Raw genomic sequence first — 20,109 nt, 5'->3', positions numbered from 1 at the left:
ACCCACAACCACCGAGGGCCGCGGCAATAAATAGCCACACTCCCTGTCACGGTAGCAGGGAAGGGGCGACTCCAGCTAGCTCGTTGTTGCCGCCACGGCAGCCTTCGATTTGCCGGAAAGACCGTCGGAGAAATCTTCAACAAGGTACGGGTTTTTCTTTTGGCTCGAATGGGAAAAAGAACCTAAATACGATTTAGGTATTGTTTTTAAGGAATCCATAAAAATCTGAATTTCTTTTATGCTTGACCTATGAGGAATCAATAGATTTATGGTGGTTTATGGGTATAGTACATTGAATCTGTTGATTTAGGGAAAAACGTGTGTAAGATGGGAATTGTGCCTTCATTAGTCTTAAGTTTAAAAGATAAACATGTCGACCTTTTATGCATGTAGATAGAGAACAAAATTTCTGTGCACATTTTTGTTATTTTGAAACACACATTCTGTTCTGGCCTATGTTCATAGCACACGTAGATGCATAAGAGCCTTATGTATGCATAGATATGATTTACCATAAGTGAATATACCGGTATAAATCTGGTCTTGTACAACACACCTGGAACAGACCATGTACGAGATACATGGGTCCGTTTGGAATATATATATATATATACATATATATATATATATATATATGTGTGTGTGTGTGTGTGTGTGTGTACTCATACATATATCATAATCCATTAGTATGAATTGGACCCATTCATTACCAGTTTTGGTGATGTCTCACAGTCCGGTGAGTGGAAAGAATCTACACATATTTACACCCTATTGTCATGAGAAGTTTATCAATGAAAAATTCAGAGTTAGTATGTTTAATCTGGCAGCATCTACCGATTCTTCATGTGATCGTGAAACCCATTTCTGTAAGATGTATGTAGATGGACTGGTGTGAATTCTGTTTAAGTAAATATACGTGACTGATACTATTACATGTATAAAATCAGGTAACCCTTTCAAAAAAAAAAATATGCTTTCTGCTGAATTACAACTATGAACTGCATGTGCATCTGATGATTCTGATCAGTTGGTTGGTCTGGTGTTATAGCTGCAGATTTGCATCTTGAGGTCTTTTTATTTCTTTTAGCTGTCTGTAGAATTATTAGTTCAAAAGATTTTCTAAGCTACAACATCATATAATGTTGGGTTCAGCCAACATCATAGTAATATTGTTGAGCGTTTATTATCTATTGGCAGTTAAGCTGCAGATTGTTATAAATCATGTCATGCAGTTAGTCTGATTGGTACTCGTGCAAACTTAGATACTATTCATTATTTAGTTGGATTGACTTTTTCACGGACCATTATGCTGGGTTGACCACATGTCTCTGGATAATGAAATTGGGTTTAACCCTAGTCGGCAAAGCTTGAATAGCCAATTTCAAGAAAAACCTTATATAAACTAGATGTTATTTTAAATCCACAATTTGACTCATAGAGTGTGCATTTAGCTAAGTAGGTAACATGTTTGTCATGTACATGTGTGGTTATGAGTTCAAATCCTGCCTTATATAGAATTAAGTTTTTATGTATGTTCCATATGCCTATTGGTTATGTTATGCTTATTCAGGGTGATGTTTCCTTAGGTGCTTAAACTTGATAAATAATCCTTGTTCGAAATTATTGTTGTGAGTGTACTTGTGCATATACACATATGGAATTTAGATCAAAACTGCATGGTTGTTCGTATGTTTTAATTGGATTGATTCATGAATGAACTATTGCATTTGACATGAGTACGTGCATGTCATGAAAACATGCATTTAATGTGGGGGTGTGAATTTATGCTTATGCTTATGAAATTATTGATTCATGCACAACTTGCATACATGAATGCGCATTGGAAAGCATGTGAAAAGGATGCATAGTGGCATGTGATTGAGGATTTATGCTTATGAATATTGTGATGATCAAATTGGATCATCAGGGGCTGGGTGAGCCTCGAGAACCAGTTGTTCTCTATTTTAGTTATTTTTGGTGCATTGCAACAAATCAAATGTGATATTATTTTACTGCACTGTTCTATGTTGTCACGGGTTGTGGTCCCGTGAAAAGCTTAGCATGCTGATGTGCAAGCTTATATTATTAATTCTGCATGTAAATTTGCAAATGTAAAAGGAAATGAATTAATAACCAGATAAAAGAAAATAAAGAACAGTGTAATTCACTTTCTCTTTGATGTCCCTGCGTTAGCATGGGAATCTTGGATATTGCGGTTTAGGGGAAACCGTGAGAATACAAAAACTCCGTGTGCGTTTTGTTGCCCCTGAACCCGATATTGAGGTTCTTCTCCTGGCCACGGTTTTAGGGAGAGTCCGCCACTTTACCCGGGAGTGGTGTGTTAGTCACAGCTGTGAGTTTGTTTTGGTATACCAAGAAAGTGGCGCCAGTGGATGCTGTTTTCCCTGGTGTCCCCGACTTTGGATGCTGTTTTCCAAGGTCCCGATGGATGGTGCTGTTTCCTGATATCGGTCGAGGGCTAAGTTTGGAACCCGGTAACAAAATACAAATTGTGTGTGAAGCTACCCCGGGAACCCTACTTAACCTCGGGGATTATACCCGTTTGGTGTATCCGCGGGCCACTGTAATTAAAAAGAGGAACTTAAGGATGTGTGCATTTAATAGGACATGCATATGGAAAGAGGAAAACTTAAATGGAAGATAATAAATGGGTCATGCATTGCACACAAATCATGCATATTCCTGCTATGCATTAGTTCATGCATATTTACCTGTTCACTTAGTTGTTTATGTTGATCATTGTATGATGTTGATCTATTTTACATTTAATTGCCTTATTGATTAAGTTATGATCAATGTTGCATATTTCGTGTTCCCTCCTGTTAACTGTTTAATTATGCATGAATGGTTAATTGACTTAAGAATTGAGTATAATTGTATTCCTCAAAATATTACATGGATCTTATTTATGCTCTTTTTCTTATTTGATTCATTAGGGAAACCTGTACGCAGAATTCTTCGGATTTCCGACCCTCTTATTTTATTGGTTTTTCCCAGGCACAGGTGATCAGTGAAGTCGACTAGCTTCTGAGAGATACGAGGGTCACATTTGTTTCAGACGACTTCACTTACGGATAGAGTGGCTCTACTGTTATTTTCTTTTAGTTCTTCTGATTTCCTGCAGTTTGATATTTCATTTTTGACATGAAACATATTACTCTTATTGATTCATTAATAAAAGAATTCAGTGGATTGATTATGATTGATAAATGTAAGTTGCTTTGTGGTGTGTGGTTATCCAACTGAAATTGGAACTGTAGGGACCCCAGGTCTCTGGGAAGTTTTCCGCGACTCTTTTAAAAAAAAAAAAAAAAAATATTCCGCATTTTTCAAAGGTAGGAGTTGGGGTCGTTACATTATATCCCCAAGGTTCTATTACTTTTGCTTTCTCACCTACCAATTTGGTCTCTTGTAGACATAAAATATCCATTGTTCTCCTACACATAACATTTACTAACTCTACCAACTTACCAGTTAAAGACCCTATGTTCCAAGTGGCTAACCTAATTTTACCCCCACCCGTCCAACAAAGTGAGGGAACCCTTGTTAGAAAGTGACTTGGAATACATTGGGTTCAATAATGAACCCATACTTATGCACGTGGAGTGCAAATATACCCATTAAAGGGAAACAACATAAGCACATAATGTGCTAACACATAAAACCCATAAAAAGGGGAAAATATGACATAAAGTCATAAGTTGCATATCATTGAAGAATAATGGAGAAGGGGTAAAACCCCCATTACAATGGAGCATAAGCTCCCTCTAGTATTAGAAAATACAAAGGGGGAGACCCCTATTTATAACACAAGAAAGGAGCCACTTAGGGGGCTCCCAAAGGAGTCGTTGGGAGCCCCCAACGGTCACATTTGTGACCGTTGGGGGCTCCCCAACGACTCTTTGGGGAGCCACCCTAGGTTGCGCAAACCACGAAAAAAGGAAAAAATAAAAAATAAAATAAAAGATAAAATTACAAACATATTCCAAATGGAATATGCGTAAAACTGGAAATGTCTAAATTACCCCTATGCCTATAAATAGAGAAATATATATTTTATATATATAATTAGGATAATACATATGCATATATACCATATATGAATATGTATTATACTTTATATATATAAAATATATATAATATTACAAATGTTGAATGATACATTTTAACACCCCCCCTCAAGCTTTGCGTGGGGGAACGAAAAGGTTGAAGATGGCAAGAAGAAGAATCTCAAAGCTTCAAGAGCCTTCAGAACGAATGCCATTATAAATATCTTCCTCCAATGTCTTTATCGATGAGCACCTTCTATCCAAGGGACTTCCTTTTCTCTTATCTTCAAGATCCTGAGAAAAGAAAACAACAAAGAACAAGTAAAAAATACCTTTGCACTTTACTCAAAAAGGAACATTCCTAACAAGGTGCAAAATTTATGTATAATATGATAGTTACTTTAGCATGAAACGAAAAATTTAGAAAACCAAAGTTTCTAAATCATACATTATGTTAAAACAAAAATGAGCGGAAGCACATTATGCAAAAATAAATTGCAAGAATGCATAATGCATTCATAAGGTCCAACATTGGACAAATATAACCCCATAATGAGGAATAACAAAATGGTCCACTAAGGGACACCACAATAAGCCTACGAAGAGGCATGATATACATAAACATTATTGAATGAGGGCCTAAAAAGGCCATAAAGAGCATATGCATATACTTATCATGAAATGACATAATACTCAAAGAACTCATTAATGAACATGCTTCAAACATGTAATGAAGTGCCAAACAAGAGAAACAAAGTCTCCAAGCATACTTTAGGCAAAATAAACCCAAGAGTTCACAAGGTTTTAAAATCATTTATGAAAGACATACTTAATACACATTTTGCATATAAGGGTGACAAAAACCATAAGCACTTAATATATAGATTAAATGCTAAAAAATCAACTTGATATGCATATCAAAAATATGATTTGCTTGAAAAACACAAGTCATGAATGAAATTTTGCCAATTTCAATAATAGTTTATTCATTACAAACAACTTCCTCATTAGTCCTCCAAAACCCATAAATCAAGTGTATAAGCTACTAGATCAAGAATATAAAACCATTAAAGGCAAAAGACACACACAAAGGTGTGTAAACGAACCTCTTGTCTACATATAATAATACTTGAAATAAGTGCATCTACGACAAGAGCAAGAGAATACATGCCAACATGGACTAAAAAGTATCTCTTGTCTACGTAAAAATACACTTAAAACCAAGTATGCTCAGCTAATAGAACAAGAGTAATAAGCCAACCATAGGCTAAAACATAATACATTTCTTGTCTACATAAGATGACACTTGAAATGAGTGAAATAAGCCAACCATGGGCATACATCTAAGCGACTAGAACAAGAACACAAACGCCAACATGGACTAAGATCACACACGATGGTGTGAATCAACGTGTCTTGTCTACATATAAGATCACTCAAGACAAGTGTGTTCAGCTACTAGACCAAGAGAGCAAAAGCCAACAAAGGGCTAAAAACACACGAAGGTGTAATAAAATTCTTGTCTACATATGATGACACTTAGATAATGGGCATAAAAGGAAAAGACTTTTGAGGCAATAAACTTGTAATGAAAATAAACCTCGAATAAAACAATACTCCTTTTAAAATGAATTCTCATAACAATAACATGCATGTAAAAAATATCTTCAACAAGATACTATAATCGATAAAATAAAATTCCTGAGAACAAATGTGTGAACATACACACACCAAGAACACTTAGAATACTTGTGCAAAATCACAAGAACACATGTGCACAACGAGCACAACATACGGAATCACAAATGTGCAAATGCACTCATAAGATTCATAAACAAATAAAAGGTTGGGCTATAATCCCAAAACATCTTGATTTTAAATGTACCTTAAAACATTTAAGGTTTCAAATACCATATGTCCATCACATTTACTTAGGAGCATCCATAATATCAATGGCACAAGAACAAACTAGTGACACACTCATATATCAAATCATTCTAGAGTCCCAAGGTGCCCATAACTCACCTCAACCACCATCTATAATATGGTAAGTGGACAATCTAAAAAGACATAACAACGAGTGTCACACTCATAATTAAAGATCATATACCAAATCATTCTAGAGTCCTAAGGTGCCCATAACTCACCTCAATCACCATCTATAATATGGCAATTTGGACAATCTAAAATGATATAACACGAGGTGCCCATAACTCACCTCAACAAACATCTCTAATAAAACAATAATAAGGCCAAAACAATGATGCATTAAATAACATGTGATGGACAAACATAAATGCCACAAAAGGGCAATAAACACATAAGGAATCATTTTTCAAATAATTTTTTTTTACAAAGAGGACCGATTAACAAATTGAATCAAAGGTCCAATATAATCCATCAAAACAATTTTGCATAACCACGAATTATGCTTAATCTTCAAAAGAAGTCTTGTACACCAAAAAAGGCTTACTATGCAACATAACATGAAATATTAAGCAACATCATGTGTATGAGCCGATTTGGAACAAACAAACCTTAACTATGAAAGACATAAGGTGCAATTAAACGGTGAAGTTGGTGAAGTTCAAAAATAACAAACTTAGGCCAATATAGGCATTCATAAAGATGGTGAATTTCGAAAAACTTATGAAATCTACTATTTCAACTTAAAAATGATAAACAATCATGAAATCTTCATAAAAGAGTATATACTCACAAGAAGATTATAAGGACCGAAAGGCTCCTTAAGGAGAGTTTGAACAAACAAACATATACAACTCCCAAAGAAGGAGAAAACTCCATTAACGTGGAAGAAATCCCAACAAAATAGATTCATTAACAAAACCTTATGATAAAAAAGATTGTACTATGGCTTAAATAAAAAGTAAACATTTATTGAGGAAAAATTTAACACTCTTAAGTTTTATCGAAAAACATGACTTAATAGATTATTACCTACTCCTAATGAAATAAGTACACAATAAACATTAGTGAAGACCATAACTTTTGTAATGAAATATGCGGAAAAGCAAAAGAGTGCATTAAGCACTTACAACATTCACTAATGAACAAACAAAAGGGCAAACACCAAAACCCACAAGAGACAATCACAACATAAAAATATAAATGTCTCTTATTGAAAAGAGAGAGAACTCTCTAAATGTTGAAAACATCCTTAAGAGTGTAAAGATGGAAAGAAAATCACCATATTCTATAAGACCATTTTAAAACTTAATTCAACCGGTATTAAAAAAAACTTTCTTAATTAAATGTTGCTCATATAAAACGGACACATAATATGGAATTTTTCATATATGCCAAACATTTTTCAAAAAACTATATTTCACAAGCATTTTAATCTTAACATACCTTTCTTTAAAGACTAAACATTCATATAAAGGTATTTTCATAAACAAGGTTAGGTTTAAAATGTAAATTCAAAGTTCCAACGGTCATAAATTTTTACCGACCCATTAAAGCAAGTTTTGAGCAATCATATATCTAATTTTTCGCCAAACAAGTTATCATTTAAAGTTTTTCAAAGAAAAACATACGAAAACGATTCAATGGAGTAGCAAGAAACTCAAAAAAGACATAATGACAAAAGTCACACATAAAGAAAAGAACATATTCCATTCTTCATACAATACTCAAAGAAATAAAATGCATACCGAATAACTATAAGAAAGACAATAGAGAGAAATGAATACTTCACCATTTTTCTTTAACAAATTCTTGAATACCACGCTTCCCGATGCACCAAAGAGCAACTCGATCTCAACCTTGCTTTGATACCATGTTAGAAAGTGACTTGGAATACATTGGGTTCAATAATGAACCCATACTTATGCACGTGGAGTGCAAATATACCCATTAAAGGGAAACAACATAAGCACATAATGTGCTAACACATAAAACCCATAAAAAGGGGAAAATATGACATAAAGTCATAAGTTGCATATCATTGAAGAATAATGGAGAAGGGGTAAAAACCCCATTACAATGGAGCATAAGCTCCCTCTAGTATTAGAAAATACAAAGGGGGAGACCCCTATTTATAACACAAGAAAGGAGCCACCCTAGGTTGCGCAAACCACGAAAAAAGGAAAAAATAAAAAATAAAATAAAAGATAAAATTACAAACATATTCCAAATGGAATATGCGTAAAACTGGAAATGTCTAAACTACCCCTATGCCTATAAATAGAGAAATATATATTTTATATATATAATTAGGATAATACATATGCATATATACCATATATGAATATGTATTATACTTTATATATATAAAATATATATAATATTACAAATGTTGAATGATACATTTTAACAACCCTTGCCTATTTGACACCACACCCGGGTGCCGGCGTGACGCGTCGCTTCTGGGCGACGACCTAGCAACCCTTGCCCATTTATCACTGCCTCCGAGCCTATAGAGTACAACACGTCGCTCAGTAGGGAATGCCCCAACGAAATTCTCATATTGGTTCATATTCATAGGGTGTGACTAAGTTTTTATGCTGGCTGTCACTGGCCTACTGCGACCCTCCTCCTTTATCCGGGCTTGGGACCGACAGTGTATAACTAAACAGTTATACCCAGGCGGAGTATAACTAAACAGTTATAATCATGTATAATTATATGTTTTTGTAACTTATCTATTAACATATTAGCTTTAAGTTTAGTTATTTCCATGTCTTAGACATGTTCTTACATTATAAAATATAAAGTCCTGACTGGTCCCAACATGCAGACTCGGTGACCCAGTAGGGGTCCCAACCGTCAGAACTTGACTTTCCAGCCACGTCAATCTACTTTCAGCAGAAAAGGAGATAGAATAAGACAAAAGGGCTGTTGCTTGCTGTATAGAAAAAGGTCATCTTCGTGACCTAGAAAGGCTTTGTTTATATAGAGTGTTTACAACATACTATGGACGATAATGTCCTTAAGATAAATATAAAATACAAATATGTGCACGTGTAAATTAGAAATACAAAATATGATATATGGATCTGGAGCAAACATAGGTCCAGAACCATATCACGACTTCTTTAACAGCCTCCCTCAAGTTGTGCATGATCTTGAATCATGGACAACTTGCCTTTTAAGAACCAAAAATTATGTTTGGTCAGCCCCTTTGTAAACATATCAGCCACTTGATCTTCAGTGCGAACATAGTATGGCTCAATTTCTTTCTCTTCAACTGTTTGCCTGACAAAATGTTGATCTATCTTGATATGTTTAGTGCGACTATGATGTATGGGATTAAAAGAAATATTTATCGCACTTTGATTGTCACACAGTAATAATGATCTTGAGATAGATTCTCCTAATTCTGTTAATAAGTGTCTAACTCACGTAGCTTCTGCTGTGGTCACTGCCATGGAACGATATTCAGCCTCAGTACTATATCTGGCAACAACCTTTTATTTTTTACTACTCCCAAGACACAATGTGGCTGCCAAGAAATATACAATAGCCTGAAACTGACCTTCTCTCATCTGGATCTCCTGCCCAGTCTGCATCTGTATAGATAAAGATTTTATGTAGTTCATTATCTATAGGATTGCTTTTGTAAACAAGTTCATCTCCTACCGTGCCCTTTAAGTATCTCAATATCCGTTTAACTGCGTCCATGTGCCCAGTTCGAGGTTCATGCATAAATTGAGAGACTTGGTTTACAGAATAGACAATGTCAGGTCTAGTGAAGGTAAGGTACTAGAGCATGCCGACTATACTTCTATATCTGCTGGGATCATCATATAAGTCTCCATCATGAGAACTTAGTTTCTGCTGTAAAACACTCGGAGTAGCTAAAGGCTTGCAATCTTTCATTCCTGCTCTACTTAACAAGTCAAGGGTGTATTTATGTTGCGTTAGAGTCAACATATTGTCTTTCCTGCTAACTTCTATTCCAATGAAGTACCTCAGTTCTCCAAAATCCTTCATTTTAAAATTTTGACTTAAGAATTCCTTGACTTCCTGGATATGACTGCAAGAGTTGCCTCTGATAATTATGTCATCTACATAAATCAACAAGAAGGTGGTTGTATGCTCGTCTTTGAAGATAAATAGCGAATGATCAAGAGTGCACCTGTGAAAACCAAGGTTTTGAACTTTGAGAGAGAAACTATCAAACCAAGACTGTGATGCTTGTTTTAAGCCATAAAGAGCCTTCTTTAATTTGCAGACGTACGCCTTAGGATCTCCTTCCGCATATCCAGGTGGTTGTTCCATATAAACTTCTTCTTTAAGATCCCCACGAAGGAAAACATTCTTCACATCCATTTGACTCAATGTCCATTTGTGATGGACAACTAGAGATAATATGATACAAATTGTCCCCATCTTGACCATAGGGCTGAAAGTCTCATCATAATCCTGGCCATATTCTTGAGTAAAACCACGTGCAACAAGTCTTGCTTTGTGTCGTTCAATACTCCCATCAGGTTTATACTTGATCTTATAAACCCACTTAGACCCTACGATATTTCTATCCTTGGGTCTGGGAACAACTTCTCATGTTTGACATTCATGTAACGCTTCCATTTCTTCATTCATTGCTTCTATCCACTTGGGGAATTTGACTGCCTGATAGAAGGTAATAGGTTCATCTTGCTTTTCAACCTGTGACAGAAATAATTGAAAATCCAAAGTGAAATTATCATAACTAACCCATCTGTGAATTGGGTGTCGAATTCTTTCTGATCTCCTGATAGAGGAATGATTTTCAGGTTCATCAACAATGACATCAGTAGTGGCGGGAATATTTTTTGTTGCTCTTCTCATATAAACTGGTCCTGAAAACTTCTCAATTTCTTTGTTCAGCAAATTGTCAATCTCGATTTGAGTTGTGCATGAAGTTTCATCCGGTACAGGAGTAGGCATGGGAGCAACACTATAATCTAATGAACACTCTCCGTTGATGTTAGGAAACAACTCAGCATTCAACCATGGAGAATAAACTTCAACATTATGATGCATATTTTGTAAAGAATGCCCATCTCCAAGATTCTGCTCATCAAAAATCACATTTCTGGAGATCTTAACACGCTTGGACAGAGGCTTGTAGCAACGATATCCCTTATGATCATCCACATATCCCACAAATCTGCACTTAGAGGCTTTATCTTGAAATTTATTTCTTAATGATTTGTCAATATGCACATAACAAACACAGCCAAAAACTCGTAAACTATCATAATCTGGATGCTGCCAAAAAAGAATATAATAAGGTGATTTATTTGCTAAAATAACCATCGGCAAACGATTTATAATATAAACCGCAGAGTGAAAAACTTCTGTCCATAACTCAATAGGAATGTGACTGTCTTGCAACATGCTCATCGCACTCTCAACAATATGGCGATGTTTCCGTTCAGCCACACCATTCTGTTGTGGTGTATGCGAGCAAGAAACTCTCTGATTTATACCATTGTTTCGAAGAAAGGCAATAAAGTCATTTAAAGTGTATTCACCTCCCCCATCACACTGAAAATTCATAATATTTGACGAAAATTGAGTTTTGACAAAGGCATGAAATTTTTTGAACAATTGAAGAACTTCATATTTATGTTTCATGAAGTATATCCAGGTATAACGAGAATAACTATCAATGAAAACAACATAGTATCGACTCCCCTAAAAAGAACAAGTAGGTGCAGGGCCCCATACATTAGAGTAGATAAACTCAAAAGGTCTTGAAGCTCTTTTATTAATTGAATTGAAGGGAAGAACATGACTCTTGCATAATTGGCAACTTATACATTTCTCATTATCAAAAGTAGGACTCAGACTAAATAAGGAGATAAGATTATCTCTTACAAGCTTTTCAACGAACCAAGTCGACTATGCCAAATGTTTGACTTATTACACGTAGACAAACTAAGAAGACACTTATTAGAAGAAAATTCATCGGACTTCAACGAAGGCTTCAAGACAACAGGAACAGAAACACGAACAAAAGGATCTTCCTTGAAGATATACATATTTCCTCGTCGCTCCCCTTTAACGAACGTCTTTTTCGTTTGAAGGTCCTTGACATACACAGAAGAGGGAGTAAATTCGACAGAAGAATGTGTATCATCAACAAGTTTGGAGACAGAAATAATGTTTAGAACATTAGACAATTTTATGGATGAATTTAAGAAGGGTATTATGGCATTCCCAGTGTGAGAAATGGAATGATGAGTTACATCTCTAGTGACAATATTGCCTTTATCAAAATAAAGGGATAAGTTTAAGAGTTTACCTGCATCTCCCGTGACATGAGTGGCTGTCCCAGAGTCTGCTATTGTCATCTTTGAAAGAGCTGCCAATAAAAGTTGTTGTACATCTCCATTGGATTTATTCCCATCAGTCTGCAATTTTGGTTGAATAATAGGATTATTGCCTTTATTCTGAGGATTGAACCAATAATCAACTTTAATATGCCCCCTTTTATTACAGAGAAAGCATGTGGGAATATTTCTTGGATTTCCTTCATGAGAATTAGGAGGTATGTTTGGGGTAGGAAGTAGCCCACGCCCCCCTGTCCACCACATGGTCTGCGAGCTCTACCTCCACGATGATTATTTCTTCCACCACGACCCTATCCATAAGTCAGCTTAGTAGCTAACACATTTTGTGAGTCAAGTCGCCCACCATCATCATCAAAAAGGCTCTTTAAACTGATCTCATAATGTAAAAGTTTAGCCCATAAATCTTCAAAACTGGGTAAAATAGGCAAGCATGTGAGGGATGTGACAGGAACATGATAGTCTGCTCCCAACCCGCTTAAGACTTGTTGCACCTTATCTCTCTCTGAGATTGCACATCCAACAAGAGTCAACTGATCTGTGATGCTTTTTACTTTGTTCAGATATTCCATAACAAACATGGTTCCCTTCTTTAATGACTTAAATTCTCGCTTGAGATACATAACTTTTGCTTCTGACATTTGAGAATAGGTTTGGGCCAACATATTCCATAGTTCAGCGGCTGAACAATTATTTGGAATTGCAATTAGTATTTCCTGTGATAAAGTAAAAGTGATGCCGGAATTTGAGCAAATAAGGTCATCACTTCTATCCTCATTTACTCCTCCCTCTCTTGAAGATGTTCTCACCAAATTAAGTGGTGAGGAGACTCGTATGAATTTATGTAAACAAGGACCAAGTGTTCTTATGGTTCCTTGTAATCATGAAGAAAACAATGAGGTTAATGTCGTATCAAGACCCGGAAATAATGTAAAGACCTATCGTCCTCCTCATTTTAAATTCCAAAATCAAGAAGGAGATGGTGGACAAAGAGGAAAGCGGGACTATAGCAAGACTATATGTCATTTTTGTAAAGAACCGGGGCATATCAAGCCCGTATGTCCCAAATGGAAGAAGCTTCTCGCTATGGCCACCACCGGCGCACCACAAAAGGAAGAGGCATCATCAAGTGGGTCACTCTCGTTGAACCAAATAATGGAAGCCCTTCAACCTCTTCTCAAGGGAGCTACATCCGGTGCTGCCGTGTCTACTTCTTCCATTCCAGGTAAAGTCTCTTGGCTTTTGGACTCAGGTGCATCATTTCATATGTCCCCAAACATGTTTTCACTTTCCGATTATTCAAAAAATGCTTCTCCATCCTTTGTTTCCACTGCGGATGGAACTTCTCTTGAAATTAAAGGAATAGGTAATTTTGAAACTCAAGATTTTTTTATTCCAAAAATTAGATTTATACCTAAACTTAACTTAAATCTTCTCTCTGTTTCTCAACTCTCGGATCATGGTTGTGATATTAAATTTTCATGTGATAAATGTTTAATACAGGATCGCCTGTCCGGGAAATTGATTGGGGAAGGCTTTAGAAAAGGCGATTTATACTACATGGAATCTCTTCAAGTTCCAAAATCTTTTTGTAATGTTGCCCGAAACAAAGATATAAACATGTGGCACAAAAGACTTGGTCATCCTAATATCACCAAGTTATCTTACTTACATTTTGCAAAGGACCTATGTAAAAGTTCTTTTTCTTGTAATGACTGTATTCTCGGAAAAATGCAAAGTTTACCTTTTGAGCAAAGAACTATGTTCTCATCAAAACCCTTTGAAATTGTTCATTCCGATGTTTGGGGACCGACACCTGTTGTCTCAAAAGGAGGCTTTTCTTATTATGTTATTTTTGTGGATGATTTCTCTAGATATTCATGGATCTTTTTTCTTAAATTCAAACATGAAGTTTTTTCGTGCTTTAGAACCTTCCATTCAATGATCAAGAATCAATTTAATAGTAACATAAAGATTTTTAGAAGTGATTCTGGAGGAGAATATCTCTCCAACCAATTTAAAATATATCTTGAAGATCAAGGAATCATTCACCAAAGATCTTGTCCTAAAACCCCTCAACAGAATGGGTTGGCCGAAAGAAAACATAGACATATCATTGAGACCACTAGAACCCTTCTTATTTCCCAAAACATCCCAAAAATTTTTTGGGCTGAAGCAGCTCTTGCTTCTGTTTATCTGATAAATCGTTTGCCTTCTAGAATATTAGGAAAAATATCCCCTTTTGAGATTTTGTATAAAACCGAACCGGATTATAATAGGTTACGAGTCTTCGGGTGTAAGTGTTTCATACTTACGGATAAGAATGACAAACTCTCTCTCAAGGCTATCCCCTGCGTTTTTCTTGGATATTCCGAAACTCAAAAGGGATTTCGATGCTATGATCTTCGAGAAGATAAATTATATGTTTCTAGAAATGTAACTTTTTTGGAAAATGAAAGTGGATTTGAAAAAAATGTTTCTCAACAAGAAAATTTTGATTATTCCTTCCTTTTTGACTTATTGTCTAGTAATGATGATACATCTAGTGATGATGATATATCATCAAACCATGATGAGAACATTGAGAGTAATGTCGAAGAGCATAACCAACAAGAAGGCAGGATTTCAAATGATCCTATAACATACTCTCGTAGAAACCAAGACACCTTTAGAAGTGTTATTGACCAATATAGTGAACTTATTCCTGTTCTCGATCACCGAAGGTCTGAGAGGAATAGGAGACCTCCCACTCGTTTTGTCTCCTTTGATTCCTTTTCACCTCGATATAGAGCTTGTCTTAGTGCCATTCATTCTTATTTTGAACCAAGAAACTTTGAAGAAGCAAAGAAATGTATAGAATGGCAAGAAGCTATGCAAAATAAACTTAATGCTCTTAAAAGGGCTGAAACTTGGGATTTTCAAACTCTACCTATAGGAAAGAAAACTATAGGTTGTCGATGGGTTTTTAAGGTTAAAACTAAGAGCGACGGATCCCTTGAAAGGTATAAGGCTCGCTTAGTTGCAAAAGGGTACGGGCAGGAGTATGAGATTGATTATGAAGAAACTTTTGCTCCTGTAGCTCGAATGGTTACAGTTAGATGTCTTATCACTATTGCATCTATTAAAAATTGGAATATCTTTCAAATGGATGTGAAAAATGCCTTTTTAAATGGTGATCTTAATGAAGAAGTGTATATGGATGCTCCACCTGGCATGGAGATCCCTAAAGATAAAGTCCTTCGTCTTCGAAAGGCTCTTTATGGTTTGAAACAGGCCCCCAAAGCCTGGTATGACAGATTTACCAGTGTAATGCTGGAAAATGGCTTCTCCTCATGTTATATTGACACTACTTTATTTACTAGAAAATCTAAGGCAGGGATTGTAATATTATTACTATATGTTGATGACATGTTAATTACAGGTGATGATATTCAAGGAGTCAAGGGTATTAAGTCCGTCTTGACTTCAAAATTTGAGATGTAAGACTTGGGTTTTCTGACATATTTTCTTGGAATTGAGGTTGCCTATTCGCAACGTGGTTATTTTTTATCTCAGTCTAAGCTTGCTTGTGAGATTATTGACAGATCAGGAATTTCTGATGACAAAGTATGCGAAACTCCTGAAGTTGTAGGAGCAAAAATGAAGATTGACGACGGTGTTCCTCTAATCGATCCTACTCCTTACAGACAGTTGGTAGGTTCTTTAATGTATCTCAGCATTACTCGACCTGATTTGTCACATGCTATACACATCGCCAGCCAGTTTCAGCATGCTCCTACAACCGTTCATATGAGTGTTGTGCTTCGCATCATCAGATATTTGAAGGGAACGGTGAATAAGGGAGTATTTCTATTCTCTTCTTCTGAATTAAAATTGCTTGCTTATACTGACTCAGATTGGGGAGGTGACCCTAGTAACCGTCACTCCACCACTGGTTTTTGTATTTTCTTAGGAGAATCTTTGATCTCGTGGCGATGTAAAAAGCAACAGAAGGTCTTCTTATCATCCACGGAAGCCGAATACAGAGCCATGGCATCTACCACCATGGAAATAGTATGGATTCAACGTCTTTTGGAAGATATGGGAGTAGTTGTCAAAGAACCAACAAAGCTTTGCTGTGACAATAAAAGTGCAATCTACATTGCCAAGAACCACACATTTCACGAGCGAACAAAGCATATAGAGATGGATTGCCATTATGTCAGGGAAGAATACTTGAAGAAGGTCATTGATCTACCATACGTGACGTCTGAGTATCAACTTGCGGACTTCTTCACAAAAGCTCTTTGTTCGCCTAGATTTCATTTCCTTCTTGACAAACTTGCGGTTATCACACCGTAAGTTTGAGGGGGGATGTTAAAATGTATACTCAAGGATATTATTGTAAGTATAAATATATATACTTATATACATAGAGATACATATACATATGTTATATGTATACGTATCTCTATATATAAGTATATATATTTATACATTTTTCTCCTTTTTACCCGAAAAGGGTATTTTAGTCTTGTAATTTCTCTTTTATTTTTAAATTTCTTTATTTTTTATTTTTTCCTTTTTGTATTTACAAAAAGGTGCATTGGGGGTCTCCCCAATAGAGTCGTTGGGGAGCCCCCAACGGTCACAATTGTGACCGTTGGGAGCTCCCCAACGACTCCTTTGGGGAGCCCCCTTGCACCTCTCCTTTCTTGTATAAATAGGGGTGTTCCCCCTTGTAAAATAAGCTTGAGAGTCTCAAGCATTTGCTTTTATATATTGAAATACATGCATTATTGCATGTTTATTATTTATACGCTTTTTGCGTATTTTGTTCAAGTGTTGTGAGAGTGCTTTCGTGCACTTCTTTTATAAAGTTTTTATGCTTGTATATGTATTGTCTCTTCGTAGGCAATTTTACAGTACGCAACTAGTGCGATGTACGCAACTAGTGCTTGGTCTCTTTTCATCCAGGCCGTGAAGTCAGGATTTTGAATAATGCGAGATGAGACAACCCCTTTATCATCCTGTATTTCCTGTGTGATGAATTGAAGCGGGGCTAGAGTTGATCCATCTAGATGCTCAGAAAGGTCTTGGCTTTGTATGAAAGAGATTATTTGTCTTTTCCAAGTCAAAAAATTTGAATGATTTAGTTTTTCAGATACAAGTTGACTCAAAAAACTAGAGTAAAGACCAGAATGAGTAGAGGACGAATCCATATTATGGATCTCGTGCTACGTTTTTTTTTAGTTTTGGTTATGTACCATAACCGCAACATAAGCTCTTATGAAGCCCAAAATGTCAGAACAATGGATTGCGTGATAGAGAAAAAAATAATATTGACATCAAATAGAGAAGAATATAAAATATAACGAAGAAGAGAAGTTTTGTTTGCACAACAACAATGAGATGCATGAAAACAAAACTTCTGGTTTTAGGTGAAAAGAATGGAAAGGATTTTTGAAGAAAAAAAAGGAATCACATAGAAATTCAAGTGTAAATCTGAAAAAAAAAACAATATCAGACTTTAACGTGATCTGGTTTTCAGAAAGAGAAATTACACAGATCTTTAAGTATAGTTCTGAAGAAGCAATACCAGATCTGTCTTAAACTGAATGGAGAAACCGATAGAATAGAGAGATAGAAGAAACCCAGATCTGAAAATCAGATCTGACGTGATCTGGATTTCAGAAAGAGAAATTACACAGATCTTTAAGTATAGTTCTGAACAAGCAATACCAGATCTGATACAATCAGATCTGTCTTAGATTGAATGGAGAAACCTATAGAATAGAGAGATAAAATAAACCCAGATCTGAAAATTAGATCTGACGTGAAAACGAAAAGAAGAGAATAGAAGTCAGAGATGGGAAGAAGAAAAGAGGAAAGAAATACGAAACCAACCTTTAGTGAACTTAGATCGATTCAACCTGCTTTGATACCATGTCAGAACTTGACTGTCCAGTCACGTCAATCCACTTTCAGCAAAAACTGAGATAGAAGAAGACAAAAGGGTTGCTGCTTGCTGCACAGAAAAAGTCATCATCGTGACCTAGAAAGGCTCTGTTTATATAGAGTGTTTACAACATACTATGGACGATAATGTCCCTGGAGATAAATATAAAATACAAATATGTGCACATGTACAAATTAGAAATACAAAATATGATATATGGATCCGGCGCAAACGTAGGTCCAGAACCATATCACGACTTCTTTAACACGAACTCATGAGTTTGCCAACCATGGTTCTTGTGCTCTTGCCTATGGTAGGTATTCTATATTTGAGTCCTTGAGTATTCATTACACTGTTCCTCCTAGTATCTCCACCACTCCATCCAACATTCGGAAAAACAACAGTGTATCTTGAAAGAGAAAGACAAAAGAACAGGAATAGAAGCAAATTCCTTCAAGGAAAGAAAAGGAAGTGCAATGAAAAATTTAAGTAAAAAGTAAAAAAGAAACAAGGATCAGTTTATGTTTTATCCCTGTAAGATTTTCTCCTTATGAAATCAAAATCAACATCACAGCCTGTCCCATCCAAATGGGATAAGTTTAATTATTACTATTTCTCTATGTTTTCCCATGTAGAGCAAAAATACTGTCACTGAAGGATCTTCCTTATCCTTTTCTTCTATCTCTGTCCATCATTATCGTAAAGTGTTTCAAGTCATACAGCTGCAACTTGAGGATTGTGGTTTCATATTTTGCCTAATTTACTATGTTTTTCTGGGTACAATTATGTAAGTACAAGGATCATGTTGGTGGTCACCTTGAGAAGCAGCTTGAATTATGTTAATTCTGCAGTCAGGTTGATCCTTTGTGACATAGAACTGCTCATCATTACGAAGCATCTTATGGTTGATAAAGTCATTGGATAATGCAGTTGTAATAATATATCTTTATTTTTAATAGCTAATGATCATCTCTCTATCTCTCTTTCTTTTTTCATCCCAGCTAAATGATACTCTCTCTCTGTTCATCCCAGGCAGGATACTCTTCTGTAGGGATAGTAAATTTTCAACTGGCAATGTTATCCAGGTACCATTAGCTTTAAATTTGGACAAGTTGTTGTTATTATTATTATTATTATTATTATTATTACACAGAGTAACAGCATGCAGAATCGGAGACCTGGCCATGCTGGTCTTAGCCTGCTGTACCTATGATTGTTGTCTCGGAGGAACACCTCGAACCCCAGGGCACCTCCTGCTTCGCCTTGTAGAAGGGGGCACCCACACAAAGGCTTGAACTTGGGGTAGGGGGAAACCTTACTATCCACGAGCCCAAGACCATCTGGGGTGAGCCCCTTGGGGTCAAAATTTGAAGCATATGATGTCAGATGAATTATTTAATTGTTTTGTTCGGCTGAAATGGATGCAGGTTGGAATTATTCCATGGCTGGTTTTAACAGGGCGAGTTGGTGAATTCACGTTTCAGAAGCTGTCATTACTCATGGGCCTTTCTCTTCCAAAGCTACTTAAAGCATGATCTTTTTTACCAAATAAATATATACTGGATTGACACTGTTTGTCACATTTGGTATCAAATTTACTTCAACATTTGGGAAGATTCAGGATGTGATGAACTTTCTATGGTGTACTTTGAACTACTAATGTTTTTTTTCTGTTATTGCAAGTTGAGCTAGGTGGCCTCTTGTACTTTTGAGCTAATTTCTGCTTCCAACTGTAGTAAGTTATTTGAACTTTTCCGGAAGGAGAGTATTTTTTGTTTCATATGATAAAATGAGTTGA

At 35.9% G+C, this 20,109-nt stretch overlaps 1 protein-coding gene across 1 annotated transcript in view; it reads left to right on the top strand.

Annotated features, from left to right (window-relative positions):
* Window positions 1-20,109, top strand: part of LOC149832604 (protein GET1-like) — a 63,727-nt gene extending 43,618 nt beyond the window's left edge. Inside the window, exons 6-7 of the mRNA XM_090014603.1 lie at window positions 19,344-19,396; window positions 19,739-20,109. Coding sequence (XP_089870729.1) covers window positions 19,344-19,396; window positions 19,739-19,846 — 161 coding nt within the window. The 3' untranslated portion in view covers window positions 19,847-20,109. The remainder of the gene's footprint in view (window positions 1-19,343; window positions 19,397-19,738) is intronic.

This window comes from Nuphar pumila, chromosome 7 (genome assembly GCF_984573655.1).
Source record: "Nuphar pumila chromosome 7, dmNupPumi1.hap1.1, whole genome shotgun sequence".
Lineage (NCBI taxonomy): Eukaryota > Viridiplantae > Streptophyta > Magnoliopsida > Nymphaeales > Nymphaeaceae > Nuphar > Nuphar pumila.
The sequence above is the reverse complement of the archived record's forward strand: the minus strand, read 5'-3'. Positions and strand labels throughout refer to the sequence as shown.